General features: G+C 42.7%; 1 protein-coding gene across 1 annotated transcript; it reads right to left on the reverse strand.

Annotated features, from left to right (window-relative positions):
• Positions 1–2368: 2368 nt before the first annotated feature.
• On the reverse strand, positions 2369–6208 carry mafba (MAF bZIP transcription factor Ba). The gene has a single exon (XM_069141019.1). The coding sequence runs from the start codon at positions 5753–5755 to the stop codon at positions 4535–4537; it is 1221 nt and encodes a 406-aa protein (XP_068997120.1). The 5' UTR covers positions 5756–6208; the 3' UTR covers positions 2369–4534.
• Positions 6209–12404: the final 6196 nt, after the last annotated feature.

Consider the following 12404-nt stretch of genomic DNA (forward strand, 5'->3'; position numbering starts at 1 on the left):
CTGGTGTGGTAGTATTTTAGTGTGTCTGTGTGTAAGAGCAATATATCTAAATGGAACTTGATCAAAATGGAATTAAATAAACATGATAACGCATAAAGAGCACAAACCACACTGGTGGGGATTAAAATAAAAGCATATGGTTGTGTTAGTGGAGCCAATATGGTGAAATTAGCAGAAGAATCACCTCACTTTCTTCTTCCAAATATACAAATGAGTCCATGTTGTTTCAGGTCTGGTTGTTTAGTGGAGGCAGAAATGTGCACACACACTTCAGAGGCTTTGAAATACCCGCCGCAGGGTTGAGACTAATGCTTGGAGAGTTTCTAAAAGCTCCTGGCCCGCTTAAAAATGTTGTGGGGTCAAGGCGCTGAGCGGTAGCAGACCAAGTTTGAGGCTGCTGTCCCAGAGCTCTTCGCTGCTGCTGCTGCTGCTGTTGTTGCTGCTGCTGCTGCTGCTGAAGCTGAAGATGGAGGCTGGCAGGGCACGCTGAATGCAGATAGGATCTCTGTGGGGGGGCGTGAACGTGTGATTGGAGACTAAAATCATTACAGTACGCATGGTCACTGTGTCCTTGGCTCTTCCGCTGAGCTGAGGTTGGTGCTTTCTCATACTTTCCCCCCCTCCGCCTTTTCCTCCTCTACTTTTTTTTACCGTGCTTAACCTAAACGTTCACCACGTACATCTCTCTGTGAAGTTCTACATCGACTCTCAACAGAAACGGGCTCTTAACTCAATTTTAAAGCTGTTTCTGCAGTCAAGAATCTGACAAAAAGTTTGCAGCTGGCAATCATACACAGTGATGATGCAATCCGTAATAGTGCATCAAAACGGCGTCTTCGTTCACTCAGTTCTTGTCACACAAATGAGATTGTCACAATATTATTAGGATTAACTTTTTTTCCAAATGGTCCAATATGAATGTATTGCTTTTTAAAGATTTAGCACACAGGAGATGTAAATGGGATTTGAGCCTCTGTAATGAAATTGTTAGACTTCACATTTAATGGAAATGATTATTGTAATATCTGACAGATTTTCGGTAATCGCTCTCAGGCTCTTTCCCTTTCTTTTCTATGCATCAAGCTAAGTGTTAAGTGTGTGTGGAGTTCTGAAGTCATGATATGATACTGTACCTGAGGTACAGTATCATATCATGACTTCTAGTCTGACTCACTCGCACAACGACTTTTTTTTTTTTTATGACAAATAGGAAGGTAACTAGGTTAACCACAAACACATATTTTTTGTGTTGTTTTGAGTTAGGCCTCGTTCTCTGAGTTCACCTCAGCTGCACTCATGCCCTCAGGCTGCAGTGGCTGTCCAGGGAGAGAGTGAGAGGGAGAATGTAAACTAGACTCGCCTTCCTTTGGTCTCATTGGTTGATTCTCTGCCTAGCGGTTTTGTCCTTGAGAATGTGCAGACACGGGGCAGATAATGTTCTGACACCAGAAACTCTAGACCAGGACCATGCAGATCAACACTTACTCCCTTCTTCTTCTACTTCTCAGCTTGTATTGTCATACTATCGGGACATGCAGTTTAAAGAACGACAACGTCTGTTTTTGTGCTTCAAAATCCCCAATGTGTTTTTATTCTTATAGGCAACCAAGCAAATCAATAAAGTTCCTGAACGTGATATTTTGTTTTCATCTTTGCGTGCAGGAGTGACTTCTAATATATTGCTAGTGTGTTGACACATGACAATAATAAAGTCCATTAACATTAACCGTAAATATCACACCCGAAGGCGGGCACGGCGGATTATTTTGAAGCTGAGGTCTGGTCGGACTTTTTTTTTTTTTTAACTCAAATTATGTAACAACCAGCCGGATTTAGCCTTTAAGTGTATTCAAAGCCATGCACGCCGAAAACTGCAAATTATTTGACCACTTAATGTAAATCTGAGGTTTTCGTCTCTTCTCCGGTATGTTGCAAGGTCAAAGATCTCCATTTACCTTGCGCTCTTGTGACGGCGGGGGTTTCTGCAGAAGTCAGCATGGCAGAAGAGCAGCATGTATAGGAATCTCCCTGCAGCGGCATATAAACTGCCAGACCCGGTGATCTAATCACTGCAGGCCAGTAGGCTTCAAGCCAAAGTTTCCACATCACTTTTAAGTCTGAAAATAAAATAAAGACCAGGGACAAATGCGATGCAAACAGTGGAGAAGTCGGTGCAAATTAGTTCTTAAATGAGGATAATTTTCTTTCTGCTTAAGTGACTGCAGGTCACAATCAATAACTTATTTTCAAAATTGTTGTATGTCGTTGAAGTGCGTGGGAGTATTAGTTAATGTTGTTAATATGACGCAATCTGAGAGATTTTGTCACCACATCACAGATGACAGCAGAAGAAAAGTCTGAGAGGTAATTATTGCCATTTCAATGACTTTAATAAGCAAAATAGGAAACAATTTCTTCCAAAAACAACAAAAAAGACAAAACAGAAACCAGCCTGAATGGAACAGTTCAAATTTAAGTGTTACTATTATTTATATAAACAGGATTGAAAATTGATCCCCATCATCGCTAAGTACACGGAAATGGTGAAAACAAGACAACAACCCGCTGCTGCAGTTTCAGTTCGATTTCAACACAGTTGAATCAGTAACAAACTAAAGATTGTTTAAATGCATGACTTTTCAACGACAATGCAAGCACCATGCTTAATCGATATGATCTGACAGTTTAATTTAAATCATTAAAATAAAAACTTTAACTATGCATCTGGCCAGCAGAACCAGAATCATCAAATAATAATAAAACAGACCAAAAAAAAAAAAAAAAAGTGTTACACAACATAGACACTGTTTTCATTTTGAGAATTTGCACAACCTGAATCCCCTTTTTTACTGACCGGCAGAAAAAAAAATCAGGAAAACATAGAACATTAAAAGTCAAATTTTGTATTAAAAACATTTGTGTTATCTAAATATTTACTCTACATAAAACCTCTGACAAGTAAGTCGTTGCACTTTTTCTAAATAGTGTTAGAAATATAAATTATTATCATCAGGCCCGGAGAAAATATGCTACAGGTGGCCGCCAATCATATTGAGAGGTGTGTGGTTTTGTTTTAGTCTGATGCGTTTTGTTAGAGTTAATTGAGAGGCAGACAACACATTTCTGATTCTGTGGAACAAATACAAAGTTGACTCAAAATGACAGAGTATTAAACCACACTGTGTCTGTTTAACAGTGTGGAGAATCTACAACTTGCTGCGCAACAGCCTATTCTGTGCAATCTGGGTCCAATAATATCGTGGCCACATGTTTGTCTCTTCAGCGTCAGACAACATGCGTCCAAATATTACTCTTAAAAAAAAGTTTGCACCTCGGCCTGTCTTGAATAACATTGCAGTATATTATCATAGTATGTCTTCCTGGAGGGAGGTCTGCACAAAATTCAAAATGAAAACTTTGCAAATCATCATTCAAAAAGTGCACTTGACACAGTTTGTTGTATTTAAATGCAACTGAAAAATGCACTTCTCTTTCTAGCAATACCCACAAATGGTAAAAAAAAAAAAAAAAAAAAAAAAAAAAAAAAAAAAAAAAATCATCAAAAAATAAATGAAATAAAAACACAACACAAAGAAAGAAGTTCAAACCAGCCTCCTCAATCTTGTTGTGCAGTTTTGCGGTTGCATAATATTTACAAGCCCAAAAAGAAAACCCCCACACCAAATGATACTGCACCGGCAGTCCTGCTGTTCTATCCCCGCTGCATTTCTCTAACCCCCCAAAAACTATGGAGAAGCGCAGATCAACAACATGCTCTTAATATACACGAGAAGATGAAGGTACAAAATAGAAATTATTACCGTACATGTCCAGCATGCAGGATTAATATTTAATGCAGATTTCTTGTTTCAATATATATTCGAATATAACCAAGCAGGCAATAAATCAATGAGATGTTGCATAAAATGTCCCCCCCGTGACGGGTTAGTAGACAGAAGTTAAAATTTGCATAAAGTGGAGTCCCGCTTTTTGGAGATTTTCTCTAAATCACGGGCCCCACTTGTCGAATGAGTCTCATGTGTTGCAGGCTTTGAGGCCAGGCCTGCTTGTTGTTTCATAACAATGTCATCATTTTGGAAAACAAAATTACAAGACAACTGCCTCGACGCCATCCCACACTACTTACAGATTATTTAAAAGCTGTAGCCTCAAAGGAGAGAGAGAAAAAAGTTCATCAGCCGATCCTCTTCTTTGAAGAAGAAAAAAAGTCTCTTCACTACAAGCAACTAATCTACAAAGATGCTGCGACTCATCAGACACTCTACGTTGCTCTTTGTATCTCAGTTGACACGTGGATGGAGAGATGATTATATATGAGAATACTATTTGATGGATTATTCTTCTAATATGAATATAATTGTTACCGTTATTAGTATAATCAAACAGTATGGGAGGTGTGGATTATTATCGTTTGTTCATCAGCAAAGTCAGTCACTTGTGGAGAAAGGAAAGATGGGGGTGGAGGGGGAGAGTTTGTTGTGAATGGGGTTCACAAGAAAAAGGCTACGACAACTCACATGAAAAACTCTGGTGATGAAGGGTTGTCACTAGTCGAGCCAGCCTCGCGGAACCCGTTATTGGCCCCTGAACCCGTCAGTTTCTCACACTTGAGTTTGTAGGCGTCCCTCTCTCTCGCCAGCCGGCTGATCTCCGCCTTCAGCTGCTCCACCTGGTTTATCAGCTGCGTCTTCTCGTTCTCCAGCACGTGCTTCTGCTGCACCCGCTTGTACCGGCAGGACTGAGCGTAGCCCCGGTTCTTCAGGGTCCTCCTCTTCTGCTTGAGGCGGATGACCTCGTCCTTGGTGAAGCCCCGTAGGTGTCTGTTGAGCTCCCTCACCGACATGGACACCAGCTGATCGTCAGAGAAGCGGTCCTCCACGTTGAGGCCGCCCCCGGAGCTGTGGTGCCCCGCCGACTGGCTCAGGTGGCCGTGGTGGTGATGGTGGTGGCGGTGATGATGGAGCGGCTGGTGGGACTCTGGGGAGACCGGGGATGGGCTGTCGGGGTCCTGGCTGTGGTGATGGTGATGCTGGCTGTGTGAGTGGTTGTGTCCGCCCGGGTGTCCGGACAGTTCCTCGGGGTGGTGCGGGATGCCCCCCGCATATGGGTGATGATGCTGCTGGCTGTGGCCGTGATGGCTGTGGTGGTGATGTGGACCCCTGTAGCCCTCGAAGGCGCCTTGCTGCTGCAGCTGCTGTTGGACATGCGGAGGCGGAGGGTGGCCGTGAGCTGTGGCTCCAATCAGGGCCTCCACTGCGTCCTCTGGGGTCAGGCTTAGCGTCTGCGGGTCTATCTGCTGGTGGTACCCGCTGTTCGGCATCCAGTACAGCTCCTCTAAGTGGTTTTTCTGCTCTGTGGGGCTGAAGCTGGGTGAAGAGGGCACTGAGCTGCACGGTGTGCTGATGGGGGTGGAGGACACAGAGCCCTGGGGTTGTAGACGATTACACTGGCGCACCCCGTTGCGATCCAGCCCGGCCAGGCCTTCCTTCTTCACGTCAAACTTCATCAGGTCAAAATCATTGACATATTCCAGAGCCAGAGGGCTGCCGGGTATCTCCGGGCCCATGCTCAGCTCTGCACTCATGTTATTGTCGCGACTCTTTTGCAGATACGCAAAGGTGCTGGCGAACGTAGCAAAAACTGACTTATTAATCAGCGTCTCTTCTCTCCGTTCTTGTTTCATGCAATGGTTCTTTTGGCTCCTCCACCGCTGTCCACTGACTTGATGTAGCATGAAACACCGTGTGATTGATGAGGAAAAAAAAGGAAAAAAGAAAAAAAGTTGTGGAGGAAAAACTTTCAGACTAATGCTCTGCACACGGTTTGCGTCATATAGCCTACTTCTGCCGGGATAATCTGGCAGCGAGACCAGGCAGGAGGTAGAAGGCAGTGCGTCTCAGTGCAAAAGTAAAACCTCAGTCCTCTCAGCAGAAGTGTATTCACACAAAAAAGATCTACATAAATAATAATAATAAAAGAAATACCACGTTTGTTCGCTGAGACAGGCACCAGTCCTCGTTGCAACTTCTTGATGGTAAGTCCTTTTTTTCCCCAGGAAAATAAAAGGAGCAAATAAGCAGAGTAAATAGGGCGTCTGATTTTTGCTGAGAAGCCGCTTTTCCAGCTCTGCACCGCAGAGATTCAAAGGCTCGCCTCTCTCACTCTCTCCACTCTCTGGTATCCAGCAGACTGCGCTTGGAGCCAGCCAGCGCTTTATCCTTATAGCGCACCGTGACGTCGAGCTGAAAGGCTGGGTCGGTGGTGCTCAGCTCTCCAATGGGAGCGGGACTCTGCACTGAAACAGAGGAAGAGGAGGAGAACAGAGGAGAGGAGGGCGCACGATTCGGTCTTGACAGCTACAGACAGTCAGCTGACCGACTTCCCTAAAAGCAGAAGGTGGGAGGAAAGTGGAGGAGAGGGAGCGAGAAAAGCCTTCGGTTCACACACACCACACTGTCCGCGGCTCCGTAACGGGCAGCTTCTTGTCCTCACTCACGACAGTCTCCCATCTCAACGAGATGAATGTGGACGAGTTACATGCTTCAATGCTGCTGGAGGCTCATTGTCATTTCTCTAATATGTCACAACACTCCTTTGGAGGGCTTAAAAATTGGATCAAATGATTATTATCAGGTAAACTCTAGTAGTTATTTCCATATGCACTTCATCATGTCCCAGATAATCTGTAACTTTAGAAGAAACAAATTCAAGACACATCCAAGCATTGATTTTGCAACAATCTGTTTTTTATCTTTATGGTGCTTGATACAGCTTCATTTGTTTTAGAAACAAACTGAATTATCTTATTTTCATTTAAAAGCATTCAATCATTGGACTATTTGACTTATCTAATCTCTTTTTACACCACACAATTGCTGCAAGGCTCTCACAAGTTTACATACATTTCACAACACAGCCAACTACAACAAGGCTGCAAATAAAGGCCCACAACATGTACAGTATATGGTATCACCTATTGTAACACAGTTTACCCAAATTTTATTGTTGAAAAGTACAATCTTGACCTTTTGTTACAAACAGTGATACATAACTTTGATCCCAAATTTAATACTGCAGTCACAAACACACTTTTAGTCATTGTTTTGAGCAAATGTAAGCCCATTGCGAAGAGCCAAAATTAAACCTTAGATTTTATATGTGTCTCTCAGAGGTGAAAACACAGTGACCTTGCTGCACTGAACTTCATGGATTTATAAGATCATTTTGTTGTAAAAACGACCACAACGCTCCTGTAAATATTCGTATAACCCTGTGTTATGATCACTTTGGGTTAAATGTGTTTCTCTTTGGTAAAACTGACTTTGTTCAGAGCTTCTTATTGCTCCCACATTCATCTTCCTCTTGGCTCGGACCGTTTGTTTTACACCGGGCAGCCTCAAAACAGGGGACTCACCAGAAAACAGGCTCAAGGCTGCCCCTGCGTGGGCAATACGTGAACTGACTGCCGAGATGCTGCTGATATAGATTTCCTTTTATTTTGCGCTTGGATTTTTTTTTTATCTCCGCGCTAATTACTCGTTTTAAAGGTCACATCCTGCAATTATGACAGACAACAATTAATCTCTGCCACTTGAGTCTCACACAGACTCAGTGTCAGTTGTATATTCATGTCACTCACTGTCTAACAGGTAGTTTGGCCAAAGTAGGGTCAGATCTTCCCAGCCGTGCGCGTCATTGATCTGATCTTTAATTTTAATTGTTTAAAAAAAAAAAATAGAAGTAATATAAGAAAATGTCTCGCTTCCCCCACAGAAAGAAACTGCTTGTAAATGAGTCAATTTGAAGGATCGATTGAATTATCATTTGGTTTCCACCTCATATCCACGGTTGAGCACAGCCGCGACCAGGGCGTATTGATCAGGCTGGATGTAAGAGGAGGCTGCCAAAGATGAGATCCGATAATGAAGGGCTTATTTGTTTATCTTAAATTCTTAATCAGTTGGAGCTGTGAAGCAGTGTATCAATAGATGAATTCAGAATCCACCTCGTGTCATAAATCATACCCAGACCCACTATAAGTCATGCTGTCCTGATATGGTTTAGTTCATAGTGTTATTATTTGAATTTACAGTTTGGGTACATTTAAGGACAGTTTTAGACTTCGCTAAATGTGTGACCTAAATTGACACAACTATGAAGTTAAAACAAAAAAATGCTGACACAAAATATGTGAAGATTTTAAAGAGCTTCATGAAGCATTATTGAAAAAAAGAAACAGCTTTAAAACAAACAGCAGAAAGGTTACAAAAATGGCAGAATGATTTATGATTATCACTTACCTATTTGTCACCACCACCTATTAATATTATTATTATTATTATTATTATTATGCGCCGATATAATTTTGGAGCTAAAACTGTCTGTATTGATTGAAGGCAAATTAAAGTGCACTTTAAAGCGACCCTGGATTGTTTTTATTCTTCATGTGATTTTTTTGCTTTTGTCGATGGATTTTTGAAAAAACATTTTAAGCCTATTTGAACCTTCACTATATTATTTTTTTCTCCCTCAGAGCCCCTGTATATCACCCCGTACTGCTACACTCAAATGCAAATTCTTGCCATTTTTTCCCCCCCAGCAGACGATAAAAACCGTACAGGTACAATCGTCCTCTGTTAATTTCCTGCACCTGCAGGCGAGCTTCTCAATTCTCAGCTCCAACTTCAAAAGCGCCCTGAGCGAGTCGTGTCGTGCCGAGCCGAGCCGACCTAAAATCTCTTACCATCGAGGCCGACCCGCCGGCAGCCCCATTAGGTCGTAATGCTCTCTAATATAACCCGAGTCCACCGTCTAATAGATCCAGGCAGGCCTGCCGGCGGCTCTCCCCCTTCGGTAATAACGGGCTGTAATGGAGAGACGAGATGTAAAAAAGCGTCCATGTCAGCAGCATATCGGTGGTTAATGATCTATTAAGTGATCCGTGTGCTTATGGACAGCGAAAAAAAAGTGTTGATGCTTGCTTATTCTTCCCTAATGAGAGTCCCATCCTACGGATTTTAGGAATGAATAACAGAAATAAAATCACCTTTAAAATGTTACATTTAACAGTTGACGCATGGAGGCTGCAGAGGCTGCACAGCTTCCCACAGCTCTCATCTCACACCTGCAGCGGGCCCTCTGCTTTCACACAGGAGGCCTATCGATATCTGGATATATGGACTTCTATTCAGCTTCGTGACCTATCCATGCATACGCATCTGTGGTCCGGAGGTCATGTTGCCTTGCCAAGACCGCTTGGATGTGAGCTCAAACTCGGTCTGTGGAGCAGAGTGACTATGAGGAATACTTTTTTTTCTTTTTCTTTTAGAGTCAGAATCAAGCTCTCTGTCTCTCTCTCTCTGAGGTAAAGAGTTGGTTTTATTTGGTCATCTGTTGACTGTTTGTCGTGCGTAATGATTAACTCTAATGGTCCCCCCGATCACTCCTGGAAATGTTACAGAACAAAACGGCAGGTAGCCGAGCTGGAAGGCCCGTGACAGGGAGAGTGAGGGATGGAGATTGGGAGACGGGGCTTTCGGAAGTGCTGCTTTGATGAGCTTTGATGCAGCGGGGAGAAAAGAGACGGGCAGAGCAGACGTGCAGCGCCGGCTTCAACCTCCAAAAACTTATTCCCGTACGTCTTCATTGCGCAATAACTGATTTTAAAATCTATTATGAGTGGGTTTTCACTTCGAGAAGTAGAATATACAAATGTAAATTGCAACTTTTTAACTGTTTCTGTCACTGCAATACACAGCTGCCATTAGGTTTGTGCTGTATTTATTTACAGAGGAGTGGAGTCCGATTGGTTGTCCATAATGCAAATGAACCGATTGATGCTTAATAATCAATTTAAAATTTAAGGCTACAACAATTGAAATGCATTTTTATCACTAAACATGCACAGTATAAACAGATGTTTTCATGAATTATTGTTTCTTTTCTCTTTCTATGTTTGGCATAGAATAAAAAAAATTACGTCAGTCAGGCAGCCTTTAAAGTTTCGGTTTGATCATACATGCTGTAGTCCTTTCGCATGAGTAATCCACACTATGTGAGAGTTACTCAGGCATTCTTGTTTACTTCAGACTGATCGATTATCTCTGTGAAAACATGTATTATTAAGACGTGTCGTCTGTGTAAACAGGCAGGGGCCAGCCTCCGCAGAAGTCTAACATCCCCATCAGGGATAATTGACCGAGGAGTCTTTCAGGGAAACAACAAGAGGTGAGATAAGTGCAAATTCTGGCAATCTCATTAATATGAAAAAGTATCGATTGAGCAGCAGACATCAAATGTTTGTCTTTAAAAATCCGCACTGCATGCTGTCTTCCTTGTGCATGAATTTGACAGTTATAATTATTCACCCATGTTATCACAGCAGTTACACTCACCATTTACCCGGTAAGAAGGTAGTTGTGTTCGCAGGGAAAATTAGTTCTTATTTCTTGTGACAGGGCGCCTCTGGTGGCGCATTTACTCATTGCTAATAGTTTGATGTGTATCATCAGTGACATGCAGCCTTTTTTGTTGGCACTAACCCTATGCAGACAGCTCCAACTTCAGAACTGAAGTTATTCGGTTGGCTTTTTTTAAAATGGCAGAGAGACAGAGAGGATATAAAAACATGATGGGGAGGCCAAAGCATAATTGTAGGCCTTTTCTGAGATTAGATGTCTCTGATTGACATGTAGTAAATATAACAACAAATAAATGTCAGTATGCACTGTACTGGCTTAATCCCAGAAGAAAAAGAACAATAAATCTGCCTTTTGCTGTGGTCATTTCATTAATGTAAATTGCAATGCTATGTACAATAGTTTGGCATCCTTCCAGTTGGCTCTTTACTGAGGCTTATGCATGATACTGGGTTTTATCATAAACTGGAACCACAGAATGTAGGCGACACCACAATAACCAAATATCGGAGCGCAGGCAATGCAGGCATAACATAATTAAAGACCAGATTCTTAGGTCATAACCACAATTTACATCTGTGTTTTCTAAGCCAATAACCAGCTACTGTAATTCTAAGAAACACAGGCGTAGGTAATTTGTTATGATACTGAAAACACGATTACAATAATTTGTACTCACGTGTAAAACCTGCTTCTTCTAAGAATAAGTGACATGTACTTCCTGTTGTTCATAAAATTAATATACAATAATTTCTTCCCAGTCTTTTACACAGAATCACCCTTTACCCTGAATGTCTGCCTGGCATTAACATGTCAGTATTGAGGAGCATCAATTGGTGTTCGAGGCCTGCGTCTAATTGTCTGCATATGGAGCTGTCAGACCATATCGCTGGCTTACATTAAACCTCTTCATATAATATTCTGGAAAATATGCGTCATCTACACTGGAGTGTGTACAGCATCAGCGTGTTATTAAGCTAAGAGTAAAGAGAGGGTTTTAATAGCCCTCAAATGGCTCTGTGTAATATCTGAGAAGACTTTTTATTTTCCTGTCAAGTGTGTAAAGCATAAATGTTTATGATCAGAGTTAGTTTCTTCTCACTGTTCACTTGTGAATAAAGCTGCCCGTAGGAGCCAGCAGACCCCAGGTCAGTTTTATGGCAGTGTTTGAGTGTGTGGGCATGATTGATCTGGAAGTGGGTGGGTGCTGCACCAGGCATTTTCAGGAGTAAGAGCCGAACCGACGTTTTTCTCTTTAGACATTGTGGCTCAGACTCCTCTCCTCTCCTCTCCTCTCCTCTCCTCTCCTCTCCTCTCCTCTCCTCTCCTCTCCTCTCCTCTCCAGATCACTTGTCATTCACCATCAATCTAAAGACGCAGCTCTTATCAAACATCTCTACTCTCCAATTCTTCTCCTATCCTTTTATTCTCTCTCCTCGTCTGTCCACCCTCCCTCGCTGAGTGACCTCCTTTGCCTCTCGGCTCTCTCACCCCTCTCCTCTGGCCCTGGCCCTGGCCCTGCCCACCCTGGGTCATTTATCATGGGCCAGGAGGGTAGCCCCCGGGCCTGCAGGCCCCTGTCAGCCCCTGCAATCGCCTCTTTGTGGCTCCCAGCAAACAAGTGTCGGATCAGCAAAAGTCTATTAAAGCCTGGTGGGCCTTTCTCAGCCAATTGGGTTCGGGTCACTGAGCTGCTCTCCTTGCTGCTCCGAGAGCTCTTTGTGTCGCCGCCGTTCGCTGACACAGATCCCCACAAGATTAATGAATTTTAGCAGCCATTTGGGTCTCATTCAACGGGTCCTTCTCTCTTTCTCTCTCTTTGCCCCTTTTCCTCTCTTCTCCACTAGTTTTTTCTTTAACCTATTTCTTCTTCTACTCTCTCCTCTACCTCCTAATTTCTCGCTTTTCACTCTCTGATTTACTCCTCACCGCCTCCTTTTTTTTTTTTTTACAGCCAACCCAATC

This window comes from Embiotoca jacksoni, unplaced genomic scaffold (genome assembly GCF_022577435.1).
Source record: "Embiotoca jacksoni isolate LCO1_2020_lvr unplaced genomic scaffold, fEmbJac1.0.p SCAF_9, whole genome shotgun sequence".
Lineage (NCBI taxonomy): Eukaryota > Metazoa > Chordata > Actinopteri > Embiotocidae > Embiotoca > Embiotoca jacksoni.

Excerpts from the sequence above, each read along its gene's own strand:
- mafba (XM_069141019.1), bottom strand. The coding sequence starts at position 5,755 with ATGCTACATCAAGTCAGTGGACAGCGGTGGAGGAGCCAAAAGAACCAT.